The sequence below is a fragment of the Nomascus leucogenys genome, chromosome 3, assembly GCF_006542625.1.
Source record: "Nomascus leucogenys isolate Asia chromosome 3, Asia_NLE_v1, whole genome shotgun sequence".
Lineage (NCBI taxonomy): Eukaryota > Metazoa > Chordata > Mammalia > Primates > Hylobatidae > Nomascus > Nomascus leucogenys.
In genome coordinates, this window is record NC_044383.1 from 133344883 (window position 1) to 133370153 (window position 25271).

General features: G+C 33.3%; 1 protein-coding gene across 3 annotated transcripts in view; it reads left to right on the forward strand.

The window, feature by feature from the left end:
* Window positions 1-25271, forward strand: part of STXBP5 (syntaxin binding protein 5) — a 184727-nt gene that overhangs the window by 111032 nt on the left and 48424 nt on the right. For all 3 annotated transcript variants that reach the window (XR_004029379.1, XM_003255850.4, XM_003255849.4), the window contains exons 12-19: window positions 1621-1768; window positions 2000-2067; window positions 2332-2372; window positions 3241-3461; window positions 3960-4138; window positions 12689-12814; window positions 14884-15035; window positions 21584-21649. Coding sequence is in view for 2 of the 3 variants with exons in the window: in XM_003255850.4 (XP_003255898.1) it covers window positions 1621-1768; window positions 2000-2067; window positions 2332-2372; window positions 3241-3461; window positions 3960-4138; window positions 12689-12814; window positions 14884-15035; window positions 21584-21649 (1001 nt within the window). In the remaining variant the exon portion in view is untranslated. The remainder of the gene's footprint in view (window positions 1-1620; window positions 1769-1999; window positions 2068-2331; window positions 2373-3240; window positions 3462-3959; window positions 4139-12688; window positions 12815-14883; window positions 15036-21583; window positions 21650-25271) is intronic.

Genomic DNA, 25271 nt, shown 5'->3' on the forward strand with positions numbered 1-25271 from the left:
CCATAGCTTCTTTGTAACTTTTCATGGTATTTGCCATATTCTTCTTTTTGGATCATAGATGATAATGTTTACTTACAAATTATTTGAATGGAAGCACGTTGTATTATTTATCTTTGGAGAAGAATCATTAAGTATGGTTTTTAATTGAGTTTACTCATTCAGTGTTTTCAGTGTTTCTCAATCAAGGGTGATTTTTGCATTCCCCGCCCCCAGCCCCACCCTTCTCCCGCCCAGAGAATATATGGCGATCTCTGTGGAAACCTTTTCAGTGTGTTTGAGGGTGTTGCTACTGGCATCTAGTGGGTAGAAGACAGAGATGCTGCAAAACATCCACAGTGCACAGGACAGTTCCCCACAGTAAAACGTTATCTGGTCCAAAATGTGGATAGTACTGAGGTTGGGTGACCCTGAAGTAAATGAACAGTATCATTTACCTGATGTTTAGGCAATTCTAAATTTACTTTAGTACCTGCTACTTTTACTAATCAGTTGTGAGCAGTCTTTTCAAAATAACAAGATAATTTGAAAATATTATTTCTGTATAATAGTCCTAGAATAACTTAATATGATTTTCTTTTATTTTTTTCCCTTAGGCAAGTTTTTCAGATAATTGAGACTTTTCACATGTGGTCTGTACTGAGATACATTTAAGTCAAAGAAAATACTATGCAAGTAACCTGTGACTAGGCATTTTACTTAGCAATAGTATCAGTTAAATGTTTGGTAATAATAGAATCACTGAGCTAAGGAAATAATGTGTGTTATAAAGAGAAGAAAGTTGCTTGCTGTTTTGTCATTTTATGAATGCATGTTGTTTGTGTTTGGTCCTGGAGGTGGGAGTGGTGATAGTTGGGTTCATTTTGCAGTCTCTAAGGGACTATTTGGAAATTCCTCTCTTCTGTTTTAAAAAATTGTCAGTAGTAGACTGATCTAATTTTTGCAAATTAGCCACTTTGCACTTTTTAAATTTTTTAGCCAGTTTCTGGTGTTCCAGACTATTCTCATTCTAAGGACTTTAAAATGAGAAAAGAAATATTTTATATTTAGATAGGATTCTACTTTAATTTCATGATTTTTAAAAGCATTTTTTGCTTTATTTAATAAAATAACTTCATATCTAGAAAACATTTAATGTAGAATTTTATTATGGATTATTACCAAAACAAGAAAATATTCTGAATTAAATATTGGACTAGGTATCGTGTTTATGGAGAGAAAAAGAATTGAACATTTGTTAGCTCTGCTGACATACGGATGAGGTATGTGTTATTCCACCATTTGCTAGCAGGCATGCTTTTGACACATTATTCTCTGTAAGCCTTTGTTCTTCAGTAAAATGCCTACATTGTAAGTTTGGTTCAAGAAGTAAATGAGATGTTTATATTTAAAGCACTTAGTGTAGTGTATGGCATATGGTATGTAGTTGCAACTAGAGCCTGTTTACTATTCTAATTGAGCAATTTTCATTATAAAAGACTTCCATTTTTAAGTATATTTACAAAAATTAAATCAATTTAATCTCTATGATAGAATGTACTTTTTTAAAGTTTTTATTTTTGTATTAATCATATGGTATAATTCATTAAATTAATAAATACTTTTCTTTTTCTGTTGTTAAAGATATCCTATATTTGAAAATCCCTACCCTTTGAGTATACATGAGTCCCCTGTTACATGTTGCGAATATTTTGCTGATTGTCCTGTGGACCTTATTCCTGCACTTTATTCTGTTGGAGCTAGACAGAAACGTCAAGGTTACAGCAAAAAGGTATTGAACATGAGCTTCAGTATTTAATGTTTTATTTCTTATTTATTCTATATTTATCACCTTGGAGTATTTGATAACATTGATACCTTTTCTGTAGAAAATAGATTAAAAATTATTTTTGCAAGCAAAATATGTTTTTCACTGGATTATTTATACACACACACACACACACACACACGGAAGTATGTAGTATGCTTGCAAGTTGCTTTATACAGTGATCTTTTTTTATAGGAATGGCCCATCAACGGAGGTAATTGGGGCTTGGGTGCTCAAAGTTACCCAGAAATAATTATTACAGGGTAAGTAAAAGTACGTCTTCATCAAGTAAATCTATAATAGCTAAATATAATTGATTGAGACTACATGAATTTTAACTTATTGGGCAGGTAGAGCTTTCCTTGATGTCGTAATATAATAAGAAATGTTATTCTTAAGAACCTGCCAGTTTACCCTGATTTTTTTTACCTTTTTACTCATTTTGGTGACTTTTTAATAGCAGTACCCATTTAAAGAAGGAAGAACTGTAATTTTATTCATCACATTCTTAACATTGCTTTTCTTAGGCATGCTGATGGGTCAGTTAAGTTCTGGGATGCTTCTGCAAGTAAGTATTTTTAATATTCATTATTTGTTATATGTTACACAATCACTGCTTTTATACATCCTGTTTTATAATAATTGCATAACCAATATTTGAAATGCAGAGGTTATAAATTTAATGCTTGATTTATTAAATACATGAGTTTAGAATTTTTAATATAGTTTTAATATTAGTAAATCAAGAATAATTGGCAACACAAGTATTCAACTTTTTGTCAAAATTTCTTCAAACCTTCTCTTCCTAAGTCAGAGTTAGGGGAAGTGGGAATGTGTTCCAAATCAACAGAAATTTCTGGAATAATTTTAATGTCTGACTCTAAATTTGTATCACTAACGTTCATGTTGTCTTTGTGAAATAAATCTGATGGTTACATGGTAGCACAAAAGGAAATAATGCCTTTTATGATTAATGTTTGCAAAACACAACATGGCAAGCATTCAATTGGAATCCAGTTAACTCAGGATATGTTGTGTTTCCTCATGTAGGAATGTTTAATTAAAGTGGTACTGTATCTTTTCTAGAGAAGATACATAGAAAATCATTTTAGGAAGCAAACTGTGTTGTTTATTATTTTCATGTATTTACACATTATTTTTCCAAAATGTTTTTATTACTCATTTTTTTAAGGTTACCTAAAATCCATTGTGATAATAGATTTTTCTTCATGAATACAATGAGCACACTCTTGTTTGGTCAATGAGAACAAAGAATATATTATCTAAATGTTTAATAGACTAATGTAAATTGAGAAATGAAAATATGATGTAGTTAAATATGGACCATTTTCTATACATAGTATGAGTGATTAAATGTTACCTTATGTTTGATCATTTTGTATTAAAGTATCTGACATATATTATCTTTTTTCCAGTAACTCTACAAGTATTATATAAGCTAAAGACATCTAAAGTATTTGAAAAGTCAAGAAATAAAGATGACAGGCCAAACACAGACATTGTAGATGAAGATCCATATGCCATTCAGATCATCTCCTGGTGTCCAGAAAGTAGAATGCTGTGCATAGCTGGAGTTTCAGCTCATGTCATTATTTATAGATTCAGCAAGCAGGAAGTAATCACAGAAGTCATTCCGGTAATAACGTCTTAGTTATTTTCATGGTCAAGTTATTTTCATCCACATTTTTAAATTTGTGGATGATTTGGAAGAATTTTTGCAGTCAGTTTTGTGCAGAACTTTTGAAAACACCTTAGTATTTACATTATTATCTCTCTTTTGTAAAAAAACAGCATTTTTTGCATATATTTTCACTGATTATTTAAATCCTTAAGTATAGGATATGTTTCCTTTAAGGAAAGCTAATATGAATATGAGTATACTCTAATTTGATATTAACACGAGTACTATACATTCTAAAATCATAATGCACGTTTGTGTGTGTACTCCCTGAATCAAGAACATTTTCTTTCTTGCTAAATCCTTACTTTTTGAAATCTTGCTAAATTTTTACCTTTAAAAATCTTCTTGCCACTGAAGTTTATGTAGAGTGTGTGTGTGTGTATGTGTGTATACATTGTGATAAAATGAGCAATAATTATTAGGAGTAAGTAAACTACCTTACTTTTACAACAGATGCTTGAAGTTCGATTATTATATGAGATAAATGATGTGGAAACTCCAGAGGGTGAGCAGCCACCACCTTTGCCAACACCTGTGGGAGGGTCCAACCCTCAGCCCATCCCTCCTCAGTCTCATCCATCTACCAGTAGCAGTTCATCTGATGGGCTTCGTGATAATGTACCTTGTTTAAAGTAAGTTATAGAAAACTACAGAGGAGTTTTGGATATTATCCTTTAATTTATATAAATTGTAAGCATTAGTAGAGCTATGGTAACGTTTTCTTTTGATACAGCAAAATGGCATAAGAATGGTTCTTCCTATGTTTTGCTATGGTTAGTCCAACTCATTTTTCTATGACATCAGGAGGAATATGATTGCATTTCATGATATTATCCTTAAAATATTAAAGCTTAATCTCCAAACATTCTCGTAAAGCAGCAAGGATCTAACCTGTATATATCACTCAGTCTTCTAAATCCGTCAGTGTTTTTAGTCTTGATTTATATGTAGCTTGGATTTATGTTCCGACTGCTTCCTATGACTCTGAAAATTCTGTTTTTTTAAGTCTTTAAGACTCAGTTATTTTCTAATCATTTTCTTTTTCTGAATCTTCACTAGCACCACCATATCTTTATTTAAAACCTTTTATTGTTGCATCCTAAATTTAAATATATCTTGCTTTTATACAGGGATAAATTGGATAAAGTTTTATTTTTTCTGTCCAATTTTTATTATTGAGTGGTTTAAATGATAGAGGCAGAGAAATAAAACAATGAGTAAGGAGTTAAAATCATTGAAAAATTATATGAAGACTATGTGATTAGTAGTATATTTACAAAGAATTCAACTAGGATAATGACGGAAAGGTGGTTCTGGTAGCACTCAGAGATTCAGTAGATTGGTAGAGGGCAAAAGCCAGAGTGTATGTACTAGGTTCAAGGTAGAGAGGGTGGTAAGTAAGAGAAATAATTTGCATTTATTAAAAGGACCAGGCTTTGCACTATTTTACTTTAATCTGCTTGAGTCTCTTCTACTGGTAGATAAATAATTGCTGGGAAGAATGTCTGTGTAATGAATAATGCACTCACACCAAAGATAAAACAGATAGATTTTTTTATATTACAATCATTTTAAACATACAGAGTTTTAGAAAATTATATGTTTACAGAAATTGAAGGTTATGTATTCTAAGCCAGTGGCTCTCATTTGCATATGATTTTGTTCCCTAGGGGACATTTGGAGATGTTTTTAGTAGACACAACATGAGGAAGGGAGATGCTATTGACACTTAGTGGGTAGAGGCCAGGGATGATGTTAAGTATTCTACAATGGACAAGGCAGTGCACACAACAAAGAATTACCCAGCTCAAAACATCAATAGTGCCAAGGATGAGAACCTCTGATCCAAACAGTATATACCCATTGAGGTTAAGCAGCTACATTTCTCAGAAAGGTATCAAGTTTTTCTTTCTCTCCTCTCTCTCTCTCTCATACCTATACTAAAATATACACACTTATAACTGTAGTTCTAGCACATGTTTAACTAGAACGAGACTTGGGAATACAGAATTCTACACTTTTCCCTGTTATTACTTCTTCAATACTACTTTATACTTAAAATTGTAAATGTTCCGTTAATGCCCTTGTTTCTGATTTTAATGTTTTTTTCCCAAGCCCTTTGTTAAATTTTATTTTTTGACATACGTAGTACAATTTGTCTTTGGGGCATTTTTTGTAACATATTTCTATATTTCTGAAACAGTGTTTTCAACTACTGAAGTGACATTTTAACAAAATAACAATTCCATATAAATATACATTATCTTCAACAGAATTAGAATAATTTATTTAATTTGTACTTCATAATTTCTTATGCCTCCAAGTGTTCTTAGGCTTGTGGCCAGAGATCCAGCAGTATAAAACATTAAATTCTTTTCCTACCTGAAGAAAAAACACCATCAATGCACTGCTTTCTCATGACAAGATAGGTCAGAGGAAACAGTACCGATAGGAGAAGCAGTACTGTTTGGACCAGAGTGACAAGACCTCTTACCTTGGCTTTCTAGGTTAAAGTTAAAGGCCGGCCTGATAGGTGAGTCTTTGTCCTCTGTTCTTAGAAAGGCCTTTTTTTCCAGTTTTTTTACTGACGAAACAAAGATAATAATTAAGGCAGCAACCAGCAGCAGCTGTTAAAACCAGCAAACCAAAATGCAGAGTGCAACAGTACCCAAATCCATTTTAAAGGTAATACTGACTTAGTTCTGCAATTATGAGTTTTCTTCATTGTTCATGGACCTGAGATTATGGTATGGCCATCTTTCTTGTTTGGGAGGACTTTTCATACTTGTGATGGAATGTCACGGCACACTATTAATCTTCTGTAATTATTTAATAGAATGTCACTTAATATAGGAATTCCTTTTAAGCTGATGTAACCATCTTACTCTCTGTCCCAGTAGACAGAGAGTCTCATTAGCCAATCCATTAATGATATATGTGAGGAGAGTCCTTTTTGTTGTTGGCATTAATTGTTGTCTTTTGTGCATGGATACACTTTGCCAATCCTGGGATATACGCACAATAACATCCTAACAGTTTTTTCTGAATCCTAAAATAACTAGTGACTGTGATTTGATTTTTTTTCCTTTTGAATATAACTGTGGAACCCTAGGCATTTTTTATAGGCAATTTGTTTTAACTTACTGTATTTAATCAACTTAACGTGATTTTGTCACAGTTTTCTAGAGGGAGCTTCTTTTAAGTTAGTATTTGTGTCTTTTTAACACCACCTCAGAACTTTTGTGACCATCCTTAATTTCTGTCAAGATGTTCTAGACTTGCTTTGAGTACTACTTGCCCTCACAGGATAACAGACCAAAATATGATCTTTAGAAATGTTTGTAACATTATTTTTAATAAGCAGTATATTGTTATAGTAGACCACCCGTTAACAAGAGCTAAAAAAAATGGGGGAGTTGTTTTTTAAAAACAGTCATTAAAACTCTTTTATTTTTCATTGAGTTTTTACATTACTGTATAATGTAAATAAATAATTTTAAGTCTCTTACCCAAACCACTCTTCTCCTATAATTTGATTAGCCTGGAATTATTCCATTTAATATTATTTATCTGTTAACAAAAGTAAGTACAAAATTGCAGTATTAAAATTACCACTGATAGTAAAACACTAGATGAATAGTAAAATATGACAGCTGTCCTTTAGACCTTTGAGCATATGACAAGTGATGCATAAGGCAATTACATTGTTTTGAGTTACTTTAATAATTTTTCTTCTATTTTGGTTTTTTGTACACTAACCTCATGTATAATAAAACTTTATAACAACTAACCTCATGTATAATAAAGCTATAATAAAACTTTATAAATTCATTTTATCTTGAGACTGTTGATGTTTTAAGGGACAGTTCTTTTTGGAAGTAGTATTTGGTGTCAGATAGAGGTAAACTGCCCTGTCAGTATGTTTTATAAAATGGATGGAACTTTGAAGCAGTTCAGACTTTAAAGACACACATAGGAGATTCAGCCAGAGTCCTGTCACCTGTAATTGCTTACTAGAATCTATGAAGGAGCCCAGTAGTTGTACTTCTCTTTACCTATCTGGATTCTTTTTTTTTTTTTTTTTTTTTTTTTTTTTTTAAAGAGACAGGGTCTCGCTGTGTTGCCCATGCTGGAGTACAGTGGCGTGATCACAGCTCACTGCAGCCACGACCTCCTGGGCTCAATCAGTCCTCCCAACTCAGCTTCCCGTGTAGCTGGTACTACAAGCGCACACCACCATGCGCAGCTAATTTTGTATTTTTTTACAGAGATGGGTTTTCGGCATGTTACCCAGGCTGATCTCAAACTTGGAGGCAATCTGCCTGCCTCGGCCTCCGAAAGTGCTGGGATTACAGATGTTAGCCACTGTGTCTGGCCCCCATCTGTATTCTTAACACATTAAGAAATAAAATAATTTCAGATGGTGACTAAAAATATCACCTTAATTATTGTTAAAGGTAAAGATGCCAACTAGCACAAGAGCCAGGTAGGTTTCCCGGTACTGACTGACCTGTATACAGAGATAGCCTTATCCTCCCGGTCATGGCAGTATTAAGAACACTGTCTTTGCAGCAGCAGAAAAGAAAATGCATCCCCTGGGCAGACTTGCTCCCAAATGAACACAGGTTGAGAGGAAAATGAGAGGGCTACATTAATTATTTCCGTATTTACCAGCTACATAGAGACTGTACTATTCCTGGGATAGAGTTAGAGGGTAGAGAGAAGCCCAGGAGTTCCACTGACACTCAAGAAAATACAACAGATGTGGAGAAGCAGTCCTGCTAATTTGAGTGTGTGTATATGTGTGTGTGTGTGTGTGTGTGTGTGCGCGCACACATGCCTGATTTTTGTTTTTGGCAGCGGTGGGGGGTGGTTTGGCTGGTCACATAAATACAAATTCTAACTTTAATAGATAATGTTATATATTGTTACATCAAGTTATACATTTAAATTATAACATTACTTAAAATTTTAAGTATTGATTTTTAAAATTAGAAATATAAACAAATCATAGTAAAAAATATCATAAAGTAATGGCTCTATTGGTACAGTTATGGTTATTTTGATCCTTTTTCTGGGTTTTAGAGAAAACCCAAGAACAAGAACGCATGGGAAGATTGTAAACATAGGGACTGCATGATAACTATTTCCTTTTCTTCAGCCATTATCTTAAAATTAATTTAGTAATAATAATTCTCTAGTATTACCTTACTAAAGGACCAATTTTTGGATACAGTCATGAGAGAGATAACTAATCTTTTAGTAGAATATTGTATAAGCTAGTGAAAGACATAAAGTACAAGTTTTGGACATTTTTGTCTAAAATCTATATATTAGTAATTTTTTAAAAATCACAAACAACTTATACCTCATTTTTTTCTTTTAATAGTCTTCAAATAAATGCAGATATTTATTAACTTCACATTGTTTTAGTCCACAGTCCTAGGGGCCAGTTTCTTAAAGTAAGAAGTATAACAAAAATTGATGTTAAAATATAATTAATATTGAGGCTTTTTTCATATAAAATGCCTTTGTACACAATTGGTTTGTTTGAAGAAACATTTTAAAAGCAGCTGTTTAAGACCAAGGAAGGGGATTGATTGAGACCAGGAGTTCAAGACCAGTCTGGATAACATAGTAAGACACCATCTCTATAATAAAGCTTTTTAAAAAATTAGCCAGGCATGGCGACATCACCTGTAAGCTGAAGTGGGAGGATTGCCTGAGCCCAGGAGTTCAAGGTCACAGTGAGCTATGATCATAGCTGCACTCCAGCCAGGGTGACAGAGTGAGATTCTGTCTCTTAAAAAAAGAGGTAAAGAAGAAAAGGCAGCTGTTTGACTTGTTTCTTTTAGCAATGAAATTTTATGTTTTTGAATTATTTTTATTGTCCTTTTGCAAGGTACTTGCTCAAACAATCATTTTGAAACTGTGAGGCTCTACACATCACTTTAACATTTAAAATACATTTGTACAAATTATGGAGCTCTTTATAAAACTTTTTCCTTAAAAAGTAAACAAATTAACTTGAATATATTAAAAAAATTAAAATGATACCATAACCATTTAGAATAAAGCATAACACCCTCTTCCCATTTCATATTTTTAAAATGTAACTTACCTGCTTTCATTTCTTGGCTTAGGTTTCTCATGCTTTACCATTTTGCATCATGTTTGGCTGCCTTTTTATTTTTACTTAAGAACTTTTTTTGTTTCCTTATACTAACTTAAATAAGAAATCCATGAGTTCTGTGTGTCCTGGTCACTTAAATCTTAAATGTGCCCATATATGCACTTCTAAAATTATCCCTGGAATGCCTGGTTCTGCTCTTGAGAATTTGTTGTGAACATTTAATATGCCAGAGGGACGGAGGAAACTTCCTTGACCCTTACCTTCTATACCTAATTCATAGAGAAGATAGACCACTCAGACCCTTCAGTCTACTCCTGTGTCAAGGCTGACTCTGGGAAGAAATGAAATGCCTCAGTTGCTACTCTGTCGCTTGAGATGGAGAGCTGTAGCTGCTTAGTGGGTATTTCCCTGAGAATAATTCAGAAATTTTGCATCAGCCAGTGTGGAGTTCTGAATGCATTGCCTTGCAAACCTTGACCAGCCAGAAGTGAACTATAGATCAATTCATATAAGCAGTGCCCTCAGTGATTCACATTTACCCTGAAGTCTGAACAACTTTTGCTGTTTCCTAGCATGTATGTCATCAAAACATGAGGTGCCATGGTCTTCCTCATTAGAAGTACTAACTAAATGATTCAGAAGGGTTCTTACCTCTGAGTTTGGTGGCAGGAAATTCAACATTGAGTAGTCTTCCTGCTGTTCTTTCACACACTGTCATTTCAAGGCAGAAGCCTTAAGAATTGCTGAAGTAACGAGGCTTTGCATATGTTTTGCTACAGCAATTACTAGGCAAAGAGTTGTACAATCAAAAATGTTTTTAACTTAAAGTCATAGTAGAGTTTTTTACAATAAAAGCAGTCACACACTAAAATTGTTCACATTTTTTTTTTTTAAAAATGTCTTTCAAGTACACTTGAAGTTTTCTGGTACAAGTATAGCAGGTATTGTTTCAGAAGGTCTCACACTCTTTTAAACCCCTCTTTGACTCTTCCTTTCTAAAATCCTAATGACAAGTTTAGTTCAGCATGGACTTAACTATTCATGAGGTTTGGGAATAGATTTGACTACCTGCTGATTAATTTCACTTGTAGTTCTTTACCATCATCTCAAACTTAACCCCATAGTCTCCTAAAACTACCTCTTTATCCCTCCCTCCCTCCCTTCCTTCTATGATTGTACGTTCACTGTGTCTTCTTTTCTTCCTCTACCCTGCCTCTACTCAACCTCCAATTCATACAGTAAATATTGAGTACCTCTTTTGTGCCAGTGTTAAAAGTATTAATAGCTGCAAGGTTTCTGCCTTCCTGAAATGTAAAGCCTTGTCTATTCTTACTCCATTAATGTGTTTCAATCTCCCTTTTTCTTGTTTCACATCAGAATCACATGAACTTCCCAACTGGTGTCCCTGTTCTACTTCGTCTTACCTGTGTTCACCAAATTAATCTTCCCCAAATATTTCTTATCAACCTTCACTGGCTTTTAATTCTTCTTCTTTTTTTTTTTTTTGAGAAGGAGATCTCACTCTGTCGCCCAGGCTGGAGTGCAGTGGTGCCATCTCAGCCCACTGCAACCTCCGCCTCCCAGGTTCAGGCGATTCTCCTGCCTCAGCCTCCCAAGTAGCTGGGATTACAGGCGCTTGCCACCACACCCGGGTAATTTTTGTAATTTTAGTAGAGACGGGGTTTCGCCATGTTGGCCAGGCTGGTCTCGAACTCTTGACCTTAAATGATCTGCCCACCTCAGCCTCCCAAAGTGCTCTGATTATAGGTGTGAGCCACTGCACCCGGCCTGTCTTAATTCTTTAATAATGAAAATATATTACCTTTGTCTAATTTGACCATCTACAAAGTAGTTTTCATAGGCAGTCACAATTTCCTCACATTGTGACTAGGTAGTAATAGTCCCACTTTCTAGGTGAAAAGACAGCTGGCGAGTAACAGAATCAGTACTTAAAGTCCAGCTTGCTGAGAGTTCTTTCTACCAACATCAAACCTTTGTGGACAGGACCTGAAGACCCTCTAAAGTCTGGCCCTGGCCTGTCTTGCTGTCTTCTCACTTTTACTACACACTCCTACCACTGTGGCCAAACTTAACACTTACCAATCTTTGAACATGGGTTTTCTGTCTGAGTGTGTTCTGCAAGAGCATTTTTTGTAGCATTATCCAGCAATTATTAAAAAAGAGTCTCTGTGATCAAAAATACTGTCACCTCAAAGTCAAGATAGATTTGTTTTATAGTCAAAGTAGGCACACACACACACAGATCAGTTGCTCATATTTGTTTTAACTCATTTTTTTAACTTGTTTTTGGACAGTTTTCGTTTTGTTACTTCATGTTTTTAAGTTTTTGTTTGTTTGTTTGTTTGTTTTTTGAGACAGAGTTTCGCTGTTGTTGCCCAGGCTGGAGTGCAATGGCGTGATCTCGGCTCACTGCAACTTCTGCCTCCCGGGTTCAAGCGATTCTCCTGCCTCAGCCTTCAGAGTAGCTGGGACTACAGGCACATGCCACCACGCCAGGCTAATTTTTGTATTTTTGGTAGAGACAGAGTTTCACCATGTTGACCAGGATGGTCTTGAACTCCTGACCTCAGGTGATCCGCCCTTCTCGGCTTCCCAAAGTGCTGGGATTACAGGCGTGAGCCACTGCGCCCAGCCGTTTCTAACCTGCTTTTCTGACTTACATTTTTTTCTAACTTGATTTTTTTTTCTCCTCTTAATCCCTGGACTGCCGCTTCTCTTCATCTTTCTCCCCAGCCCTCCCTGCCTTCTTTCCTTTCTCCCTCTTCTTCCTCCTCACTTCTTATTTTCTCTTCTTTTTCTTCACCCCTGCTGTCCGTCCTCCCCCACTTTATATGTAGAGTTTGCATATGAGTTATTTTTGTTAATTACGTACTTAGTCCCTCCAACTAGGTTAAATGCTTCTAGATAACAGGATTCTGATTTTTATATATTTAAGTATCTAGTATCGTTTCATATAAAAAGTTATTTATAATCATATAGGCCAATAGTTGAAAATGGTTTAAAGAGACCATGTTTTCTTTTATTTTAGAGTTAAAAACTCACCACTTAAACAGTCTCCAGGTTATCAGACAGAACTAGTTATTCAGTTGGTTTGGGTGAGTGGAGAACCACCACAACAAATAACCAGCCTGGCAGTCAATTCTTCCTATGGACTGTAAGTATAAGTTATGTTTTTTTTCTAAGTCTCTTCATGGTATTCCATATGTCATTTTGTTTCTAAAAATAGAAAGTATGGTCTTTGTTATATCGTCACCTAAAAAGGCATTCTATAACTTTAATTTCAGACCAAATTCACTGTTTATTTGGAACATAATTTTATTCTGAATAACTTACTTTGGGTATGCATGCACTATTTCCTGATGTAAAGTTAAATGCCTCATGGACCAATAAATTATTTGTGATGAAGTTTTAAAGTCAGTATATCCTCTCCTAAATATACTCCCAGAAATAATTTTCTTATTAATAATTACTATAATGGAAATCTAACAATATGAATCCAGAAAACTGTGTTATAAAACTGATTTTTGTAAATGTTGAAGTGTAGTTGTGTAATTTTTCTACTTCCAATTAACTTGTATAAATTGTAAAAGCATGACAATAATATTCATCTATACTATAGTATACTTGTTTTATTTATCAATTCGTGCCTTCAGCCATATAGTGTTAATTATACATATTTTTATTAAAATATGATAGACTTATAAAGCATTTGTTATTTTCTTGTTTCAGAAATCAACACTGCAGTGTAAGAAACTGCTTCCTAACTGTTCAGTCCCAGAGCTATTTATCATGTGTAGTTCATTGTCTCCTTGCTTGATGCTAGCCCTAGGGACTCATTCATTTTTTTTTTCTTGCTGGTAGCTCCCACCACCTACTCTGTCTCTTGCAGCTGTACAGTTAGCCCTCTGTATCCACCTATTCTATCCATGGATTCAACCAACTGCAGATGAAAAATATTCAGAAAATATAACCAAAAAAAAACAACAATTAAAAAAAAATTTTAAATACAATATAAAAACTATTTATATAGCATTTCCATTGTATTAGGTATAATTAAATAATCTCAAGATGATTTAAAGTATATGGGAGACTGTACATTGGTTACATGCAAATTTTATGCCATTTTGTATTGAGGACTTGAACATCCACAGATTTTAGTATCTGTGGGGGTCCTGGAACCAAGCTTCTGAAGAAACCAAGAGACAACTGTACATCAAACTAACACTGGCTACAGTCTGAGATAGTCTTCTTTCATATCTTTTATTTGCTGCCACACAATGTAAGAGCACAAACTTTCTTCTTTTAAATATTTATTTTCCACAACCATAAAGAAAACATAGGAAATGAGAAAAAGAACCAGTAGAAAGTTTCAAAGGAAGTTGCAAATCAATCTATTACAGACCTCACTAGGCTTACAGTTGTATTTTGTTTGGCCCTTTCTGTGTATTTTTAGAATTTTAATTAGTTACCAAGACTATATAAATCCATACTTAGAGCTCCAACTTAAAAATCTGATTATGTGGCTGTGTCCGTGTTTCTGCATGGCAGCTTCAGCTGGAACTGAGTTGAAGCTTTTCCTCATTAGATGTGCCATACAATCTTAAGTAACCATGGTGCTTACGTGTCCTCTTTTACTTAGTTGTATAGCTCTCTATACGTGTCAGTTTTCCATTCCTGGCTTAAAAGATCTTAAAAGAATAAATTTCCTTTATTCATAATCGATTGGTTTATAGTTCCTGACTCATAATTGAGAAGGTATTTAGAACACCCCAAAGGGCCTCCAAGATGTATGCTTTCTACTTTTTATTCTTGACTTGAATGATTACCAAAACTTACCCCAAAGTATAATCTCCTACTTGCCTAATAGAAGGGAATGTCTCCCACCCATGAAGAGCTCAAAATGCCCCCAACGTAGAAAAATAGATGCTGCATTGCGAGATGTGAGAGATTTATATCTCTGATCAAGTTTCAACTCCTATGCCAAATATTTTTATAAGTAATACAGTTGATTGATTTAGTGATATTAAATAATGTCTGCAGAAGATCTAAACAGTTCCATGAGTAGGCATATGTAACCTGTATTTCAGTTCCTATAGTTGTCTTTTGTTTCAAAGAATTTTCTGAAAGACCCACCATGCTGCTTTCTTCAGCCTTATAGACTGTAGTACATTTTCTTGGAATTATTTGTTTGTGCTAAAATGTTTGTTATTTTCCTATTCCCAGGGTGGTTTTTGGCAATTGCAATGGCATTGCTATGGTTGACTACCTCCAGAAAGCAGTGCTGCTCAACCTGGGCACTATTGAATTATATGGCTCTAATGATCCTTATCGGAGAGAACCCCGATCTCCTCGTAAATCTCGACAGCCTTCAGGAGGTAAAAAGAAAAGAAAATCCTGAGCTTTAGGATTTCTATAAATGCTGGCTTACTTTTGTGAATATAAGTATTATATTTAGGTAAATAGCTTGCCTGATTTAGTCTGTATATATAAACTGCCAAAAACTAGCAAAAGGTGTGAGTCTTATTTTTGTTTTCTATAGTTGTGGTTTTGCTTTTTTTTTTTTGAGACAGGGTCTCACTCTGTCACCCAGACTGGTGTGCAGTAGTGCCTTCACTGCAGCCTTGACCTCTTGGGCTCAGGTGATCCTCCCACCTGAGCCCTCTGAGTAGCTGGGACCATAGGCACATGCCACCACACTCAGCTGATTTTTTGTATTTTTTGTACAGATGGAGTTTTGTCATGTTGCCCAGGCTGATGTCAAACACCTGGACTCAAGCGATCACCTGCCTCAGCCTCCCAAAGTACTGGGATTACAGGCGTGAGGCATGACACCCAGCCTGCTTTTCTTTTTAATATTCTAGGATTTTACTGCACATTGAGAAAGAACCACAGGATCAAACTTTTCAGCTAAAATATGATGACAGGAATATTTGTATAATTATTATATAAAAAAAGTTACTTTCTAAGTTTTTGCTCCTTTTCATTGTTTGGTGTTTGTAAGACCAATGATTTATTGTTTAAACCATTTAATTCAAAGGAATCATTCCCATGTGGGAAAAAAAGGAAAATGCAAAAGTAAATTTTATTTCTTTGAAAATATACCATTGTCAGATAGCTTTGATTAAATGTAAGCCCACACTCATTGAGAATTCTCTTTATAGAGTTCTTTTATGTTTGCTAGGTAATTAGTCTTAATTTTAAATGTTCTACCATAATACTTCAAGGTACACATGTATACTTAGCTATATATACCAGTACTTCTTGCCCTTTTTTTAATTTCATGACACACACAGAAAGATGGCATCTGATATATGGCACACAGGGTACACTAATGAGACTTCCAGTTGTAACTGGCCTGCAGGATCCAGTTTCCCCAGGGCCTGTCCTGCCCAGCTGGACCAGAGATTGAGGGCAACCTCTTTGGGGCATGCGTAACTCATTTGCAGAATACCAGTGTGTATTGAAACACCGTTTGGGAAGCTCTGGTCTGTACTTCCTAACTCAGTCCCCTCTCAATTAAAATTCATTCTGCAAATCATTTTTCTGTTGTGTTTGGTACATTATTAACTAATACTGCAAATTTTACAATTCATGGGGGAAAAAAATGAGGGGATATAGACCTTTTTATTACTTTGGCTTGATGATTGAATTTTTCTTTTCAAAGTTTTGTTTTTCCATTTTTGTTTGAATGTGATCATTTTGTCATGTAATATCTTCAGCAGAGATTGTTGTCCCAACCATACCATTCTAGTATTTTTGTCTCCTTTTACTTCTTCCGCTTTTCATTGCTTCACTAAGGTGTGCTGATTGTGACTTCTTGCATGTGCGGCCTTTCTAGCTTATATTCTGAATCTATGAAAAAACTACGTTCTTCTCTTTTAAGTAAGTCATTTATGCCTTGGCATGTTTGTTCTTTGTAAAATCATTGGGAGTTTTTGTGTTCATTTTTAAAAGAGCTTATTAAAACATTCTGTGTCTAAAACACTGTACTCATTACTTAGATTCATCTCATGACATGTATATGAAAACAGCTATTTAAATACTTGTGCCCCAGTTCTATTTCTTTATAAAGCCAAGACACTAATATTTAATGCTAGAATGTTAGAAAATTATCATGATAGAGAAGAAATATTTTTTGAAGATAAAACCTGTATTTTACAAATGTGGTAAAAATTTCACTATCCATAAAATTAACCTCTTTTCTCCATTACACCTTATACTAGCTTATGTAAAATTGCTAGAGATTAAATGCCTAGATTTATCTAAAAATAGAGACTGATTTTTACCATCTAATTTTAAAAATACTTTTTAAAATTTCATTGCATCCTACATTATTCTCCAGTAAACTTCATAATACATATTATTTATATTATTATTTGCTTTATTTTGTTATTGAAGAATTAGCTATTTAGGCACAGGAGAACTATTTGAGTTTTTCTTTATTAGTTTAAGATATTTACCCATTGTTATGTCTCACTTTGTCAATATTTAGGGTTGTGTTTTAAATAAAAATTAAAATTATATTAAAGTATGTTTTAAAATAACATCTTAAGAATATTTCTGACTCTAATCCCCTCAAATTTATAAATATTTGAAATAAAATTAAATATAGAATGATTGGTATAAAAATTCTTTGTCATGATGTAAAAAATAATATTCTTCCTAACACATATATTTTATAACATGTTCTTAGGTGTAGACCAAATATCATCAAATTGTTCTTCAGGCTTTTTTAAAAGAACAGTTTGGAGAAATTTTTTTGTTTTGCTACAAATAGATTCTGATATATTTTTATAAAGAATGTAGTTCACATGAATTTTAAGACAAAACTGTTTAGGCTAAGTTTAAATGTGTAATACAGTTGCATTATTGAGTAAAATATAGGCTGTGTTTTTGTAATAAAAATTCTAAAACTGTCACAAGGACAAACAGTAATGAAGTATTTCAGCTACCCATATATCTGCTAAAAATCTGATTCTACTAAAAATGAACTGTAGGATAATATATATATATATTGTTTTGCTGCTCATTTTATCATTCAGTAGAATGATAAAACTACTAATGATTGTGTGTATATTAAATATACTAATGATTCTGTGTATATTAGTAGAAAGCAGAACTAAGTAACTTTGAGTGCTACATTAAGAAGAATCATTTTTCTCTCTGGAAACTATGAAAGCTATTATAATAATAAAGAGAAACTAAATCCTAAGGTCCTTTATGTAAATGAGGCAGACCAAGCAATAATGAAAAGAATCTCAAGATAATTGGTGAATTTAAAAGGGATCCCCAGTTGGTGAAGGTCAAACATTTTACATTTCAGTTGATGTGAAGCACTAATTAGTCAGAATTCTAGAATGAGTTGCTATGTGCATATAGAAAATAGAAATAATCAATAGAAGTCAGCAGAAGTTCACTAAAAGTAAGTTGTGGCAAAATCAGTTTTACTTTTTTAATCTGGTAGCTGCATTGATGACTTATGGCAGTCTGTTGACATAATGTTGCCTGAAGTTAATGAGGTATTGATAATTACTTTTACGATATTTTTGTGAACCAGACAGGTAGAAGTGACCTAAATACCTAGTTCAGTTTAATGATGGAAAGACTAATTAAACCAAGAGTCAACAAACTATTGTCTGTAGGCCAAAACCAGCCTAGTGCCTGATTTTGTAAATACAGTTTTATTGGAAAAATACCATGTTTATTTGTTATGTGTTGTCTATAGCTGCTTTTGTGCTGCAACAGAACAGCTGAATATTTGGTTTTGGCTGAAAAAGCCTGAACTATTTATTACTTGGATCTTTACAGAAAACATTTACCAGCCCTCTCAATTAAACCATGGTACTGGATTAATGTGTAGTCTAATTACCTTGATGTAGTGTGCCCCAGTTAATGGATATATTGTGTTGAATAACATAGGATTATGTTTTGTTGAATATTTTAAATAGTAAATGTAGCTTCCTGTCTGGACTTTTGAAAGAGAAGATATGCTTATAAGAATGGTCACTATTTAAAAGGGGGAGGTAGGTATTGCATTTGATGGCAGAGTAACAACTTAAAAAGATAATTTATAGGTAGAAACAGTAAATTTAAACCAAAGAAATGAGATTTATCAGCAATACATGTTGAGTCCTGAGTTTAGGTTATAAAGATTGATTGTTTACATATAGAACAGAAAACAGAGTGAAACATACTTGGAGATTTTGTTTAAGCACATCTAAGTTTAAATCTCTGTTTTATAAGTTTGTGATACTAGAAAGGATATTTCTTTGAAGCTCAATGTCCTCATTTATAAAATGAAGATGGTGACTCCCTCATAAAGTTGGTGTGATTATTAAGTGAGAGGACACATGTGGCATACCTAATCATGTGAGTGAACATTGCTGGCTTTCAGGTGGTTGTTTTGTTACTGTTTATCACAACTTCGTATGTGCCAGTAATGTGGCAGAACTGCTGAATATATTAATGTGAGAGGTTTAGAACAGTTAAAATTACAGTTCTATGTTTATGTTGTATTTTCTCCTCATTTTTAAATCAGGGTATTATAAAAAGCAGATTTTGTCCTAAAGCATGCAGAGCTTTTCTACCAGTAAAAAAAAAAAAAACTCTAAGAGTGGCAATTCAGTGGACCATTTCTATAAGTAATTAGGTTTTTGTTCCTGTACGAAATGCCTACAACACTCAGTGCCTCAGTTTCTTCTTCTGTAAAATGAGAATAATACTACCTACTTCATTTGCTGCTGTTAGGGTTAAATGAATTAAGCACTTAAAACCATGTCTGGCACATAGTAAATACTCAGTAAATGTCACTTAAGACCACTTAGCTAATTGGGTTGAGTGAGATGGGTTTGAACAGAGCCTAGGTAGCTGTATTGCTAGGAATATTTGTTGAAGGGATTCTGTCAGTAACAGAGGGGATGGATTAGGTTACATGCTATGAAGTTATTTCACATGTATTCACTCAACCATTCAACAGATATTGAGGCTACCATGTGCTATGCATCATTATAGGCAGCAAAACAGACAAAATTCTCTCTACCCTCACAGAACTCATGTTCTACTGGAAGAGACATACACTTAAGAAGATAAGTAATATACAGTAGATTACATTAATAGTGCCGAGGGGAAAAGTAATTGAAGGAGGATTTGAAATATCAATGATGGAGTGTTAAATTTAAAAAAATAGAGTGTCTAGATGATTTCAGGTTTAAAGAAAGTGAGAGAGCTATTACCCATGAGGATGTCTGGGAAAACAATCAATCGAACAAAAAACATTTCATGCAAGAGAACAAGCACAATTTGCTCTGAAGCAGTACACCTGGTGAGTTCAAGGAACAATGAGGAGTCAGTGTGGCTGGAGATGACAGAGTACCAGTGCTGGGCAAGTCAGTGAAAGCAGCAGATAGTCTGAGAGGTAACAGGATACAGTATACTGTAGGATCATCTACATCACCCAACCAAGTAGGGTTGGACTTTGACTTTTACCCTGAGTGAGATGAAGGCACTGAATGGATTTTTAGCTTATTTAACGGTTGTTTAATTTAATATCTAAACTAAATCCTCTCTATCCACATTCTGTAATTCAACTCCTAAATGTTTCTTCCTCAGCCTTCTTAAGAATAACCATATCATATAAGTTTAATAACTTTTTTAGTCAATAAGTTCAGTAATTATATCATAAGGACCCTCAACTCAAACCTCAAAGTGGTTTCCCCTAAGTACAATCTTTAGTAGCAGTTGACAGAAATACCAAGGGGATAAAATTTCAAATTTGACCATTTTTATTCAGTACTAGTCACATCATAAAACCGGAGTATGTTATCACTACTATTTGGAGATCCTCTATCTTAGTGTTCTATCAATAAAGAGTACATGTATATAAACAAATATTTTATCAAAGATTAAATGCATACCTATAATTACATCTATCATCTTAGAACTGTAAAAACCAGGTTTTCTTCCAGGGCCATTAGTTTGATGAAGATCTTTTTTAAAACTACTAATTCTCAGGCTGGGCATGGTGGCTCACACCTGTAATCCCAGCACTTTGGGAGGCCTAGGTGGGTGGATCACTGGAAGTCAGGAGTTCGAGACCAACCTGGCCAACATGGTGAAACCCCATCCCTACTAAAAATACAAAAAAATTAGCCAGGCGTGGTGGGGCGCACCTGTAGTCCCAGCTACTTGGGAGGCCGAGACAGGAGAATCACTTGAACCTAGGATGTGCAGGTTGCAGTGAGCCAAGATTGCACCACTGCACTCCAGCCTAGGTGACAGAGGGAAACTCCATCTTAAAAAACAAACAAAAAAAATAATTCTCATTCAAGAACTTACTGTCTAATGAAAAAAACTAATATGTGCCTCAAAATAGGAAACTTTTCTTAGAAGCTAAATTCAGTACTCATGTTCTCAGGAAATGTTACTTTGAAAGCTTTCTCAGTGACTGTTGGAAATTTGACATCATGTCTTTTACCAAAGTAATAGAAAAGCAGATACTAGTGATACATACACATCCTGTTCATCGATGTGACACCTGACTTCTGAGACTCGGACATGTGACTCCTTGCTCAGCTAGTTCAAACTCTTGATGTGTTTTTGTTTGTTTATAATGTTTAAACAATTTGCAGGGGTTTTTTATAACTTCAATCACCAGCCAAATTTATAACATATTAATTGTTTACTTTGTATTTTATCATAGATTATATTTGTATTTGTTTTAACTGATGAATGCTGTATTAGTTTGAGGTATTTTAATATAAAACGTTTCTATCTCAAACCCAATGAGCATGGTATCAGTACCACAGTCTGTTAATTTATTGGGTTCTTTTAAATGGACAGTAGTTAAATGTGTACTATAAATAAAAGACAAAACTGCACTTATATAAATGTATGGGTTGATTTCTTTTTTGTTTTTGTTTTGTAGCCGGTCTGTGTGATATTAGTGAAGGGACAGTTGTTCCAGAGGATCGCTGCAAATCTCCAACTTCTGGTAATTTGTTTTTTTTTATTTCATTAATAATTATGATTCTGCAAAATCCAAGATAACATACCAGTGTACATTTTGATAGATATGCATTTAAAATACATCTACAAAAACTTTTGTGTCATGTATTTAGTCTTAAAATCTTAACTGCATTCTTTGAATTCTGATTAAGTGGAAAGAAATGTAGCTTGTGCTAAATAAAAATCCAAAACTTTACCTGCTGAGAATCATGTAATTGTTTATTTGACTTTCTTATATTTACACCTTTTTTAGAGAAAATATATTTTACTCCTTGCCATTGGATCAAATGTCTTAGTTATCTACAATCTTTTAAATGTTATGAAAAATGTTTAACACTTATAATCTAATTATGAGTGTAGACAATTAGAATAATTATAGACTAGTTGTATGTATTTTTATTTATGATGAAAATAGTTTCTGATATATTTATAGGTGTATTAAAACAGTTCTTATTTCTTATCTATAAATGGGTCTTTATGTGACCTATGTGTATATTAACATTTCAAAAGAATATTATTTTTATTATCTTTGGAGACCTCTTAAAATTAAGAAGATCTTGAATTTATTTTATTTTGGTGGATTGATCCTTTTCTAATCCTTCAGAAAGTTAATATTATTCACCAGTTTTCTAGTGAAAAGATCATTCTTAGCATAAGTAACACTGTTGTTAAGACAGGTTTTGATCCTTTCATAGCTGGTATACTACATCAGAAACAATTGTAAGAATGGGAAATATTGAGAAGGGTATTTTGTTTTACTCCCTCACATTTTAGTGTAATATTTTATTATATCTCAGACTGCAAAAGCTTTTATGATGTTTGCCTTTTACAATTGCATTTTCCTGATATTAAACTAGTCAATTATTTCTGTAAGTTAAAATGTACCTATGCATTTTCTGACTTTCTTGCTCTTTAAACTTCATATTTAAATTTATTCATTAAACTAATAAAACATATGGAGAAATTGGTGGTCACATAATTAGTACCTAATAAGGTTTAACATTGGTAGAATTAAGTTTGAATGAATAATATGAAGCATGAACTGTTTTCTATCTCCTAGGACTGTTTATTTCTGAATTTGGAATTTAGAATTGTAATATCTTTTAGTTCTTACTCTTCTTCTAACTACATAAAATAATGTTCTGACCTTCTTGTCTTCCCCAAAATCCACGTAAATGCATTTGTCAATATGTTAAGGATATAAGCCAGGGTGAACAATTTGGACATGGAACATGTAATATATTACACTTAAATATATTAAATACCATGGAATATGTGTTTTAATAAGATTCAGCCCAAATAAATTAGTATTCCTTTTTATCCTGGGCCAGACTTTCAAAAAGTGGATACATCTAGCCCTTTGAAATAAACAAGTGATATTTGTAGATAAGTGTATATTTAAATCTAAGCATATGAATATAAAAAGTAAATAAAGGTTAAAAACCCTGTAAATTCTCAAAACAGAGAAACTCAGACATGGTTCAGCATTTTCAAATATATTTTGCTCTTTGGTCCATGTGAAAAGGAAAGTAATAGAGAAATTCTTATGTCCCTAGATATTTCATTGCTATCTCAGTATGTTTGAAATGCAAAGTAAAAATTGCGACTTCAAAAAATCATTGATAAATCATGTATTCTTATCATTAGATATAGAAACCTTCGTTTAGTCTTTGATTATGCTCTGAAAAACATAAGAATTCTCTGAGACATTATGTCAGTTTCTACATATCAGGAAATGCTGTTTTTTTACAAAAAGTCAAACTTTAATAGGGAATAGTTGTTTCAGATAGCAGGAGATAGCAGTTATGCACAACTAGTAAGAGCATTACAGTAGAAACTAGAGTGAGATTCTGGAAAACTATGTTAATATAAGTAATTTTGACACTGCATTTTTATAGTTTGTGTGTGTCTTTCTCAACTTGTCCATGTAAAAATTGTTAATAGTAATTTTTGCCATCTATTATGGGTTAATTGTCTTACTCTGTATATTTGTAACTTTTTTAACCTTCATTCCTGTTAACATTCTAATAGGAAAATAAAGAAATAATTTATTATTACCCCTCTGGCCAACACATGCAAATTCTACTACTTTGCGATGGTCAAAAAAGAATAACAGATGGGATGAATTTGAAGTGAATCAAAAAAGCCACAAGGGGATCATGTTTTAAAAAACATAAAAATTAGTAATTAAATTACAAGCCTCAAATAGTTTCCACAATGAGAGTGATATAAAAAGGTAAAATAGTTAAGTGATGCATTATAGATTATTAAAACCGATATAGCTAATATAAAATAAGTTGGTATTTATGGGAAAAGAAGAAATGTATAAAGTGGGTTGGGAGTTAAAATGAGTCTCTCATAAATATTAAGAGGAAGATGAATATAGAAATATAAAGTAGCCATATGCGTTTATCAAAACCAGTAAGTTCATTTAAAATAATTCATATATGAAGGGAAACTTTTGAAAACCTTTTAAATCTCATAATCAAGATTTGTGATCTCAACTGTTTAGTTAATTAAAATCAAAGCTATCTTCAGAAATCATCATGAGAAAAATCCATGTAATGCATATAGTTTGCCCTTTTCATTTATTTTTATGTAAACCAGTGGTCCCCCAGTAGAGAAAGTTAATTCTGCCTACTGAACATATGCATCCTGAACAAATGAAGGGGAAGACTTTCATTTGATCTTTATGTCAAAGAACTCATGTTGCTTCACTGAACAATTTAGTAATATTGGAATTTTTTTAGTACTGCATGCAAATATATATATATATATATATATACACATACATACACACACACACACACACACACACACACACACAAACAAGTCATGTTAAAATAAATTTTTAAATTGTTAGGTTATTTCAAGCTGAAAAAAACCCAGGGCCACACATACCATGGTGTAAACGGTGCCTTCAAGTGCAGTCATGATTTAAATGAAATCATGAAAAAACAATAAGCTGTAGATATTATCTGTGTTTCATTGTAGAAATTTAGTAAATATATTCAAATAGGATAAACAGAAAACTATTTTGGAGCTTTTGCATGAGCTGTCACAGAAGTTATAACAATCAGTAGTAAGTATTTTTAGTTAGAAGAAAAATAAACCTCCTTGTTTTATTTACAGCCTCTGTTGCCTTCTTGTATTTGAAAATATCAAATATTTTTATAATTTTATTATGTATAGATATGTTATCCTGCTATTGCTTTGATATGAAATATATCAAAACTAGTATCAATAATACATTTTTGTACATTCATGTGGCTATTTTGTAGAGATGATAGTGATACTTTAAAATGTATATAACATGCAACCATTATTTAGAATTACATTCAGAATTATATTTATATTAAAAACAACTATACCTATTTATGTTCCTGGAAATGTTACTGAGCTCGGTGTTACCTGTGTGATATTTTTTGAAGTGAGATTTATGAGGATCTGTAAATGATGTTTAGCAAAAATAACATGGACTTTAAAAAAGTGACCTTCTAAGACCACTATAAAAGTAATGGTTCTGCCAATGCTGGCAGGTTTTACTCGGTCAGAGAAAAGCTGTCAAGGACATTCACTGCTTGACCAAGGGAAGGAAGTACAATTTT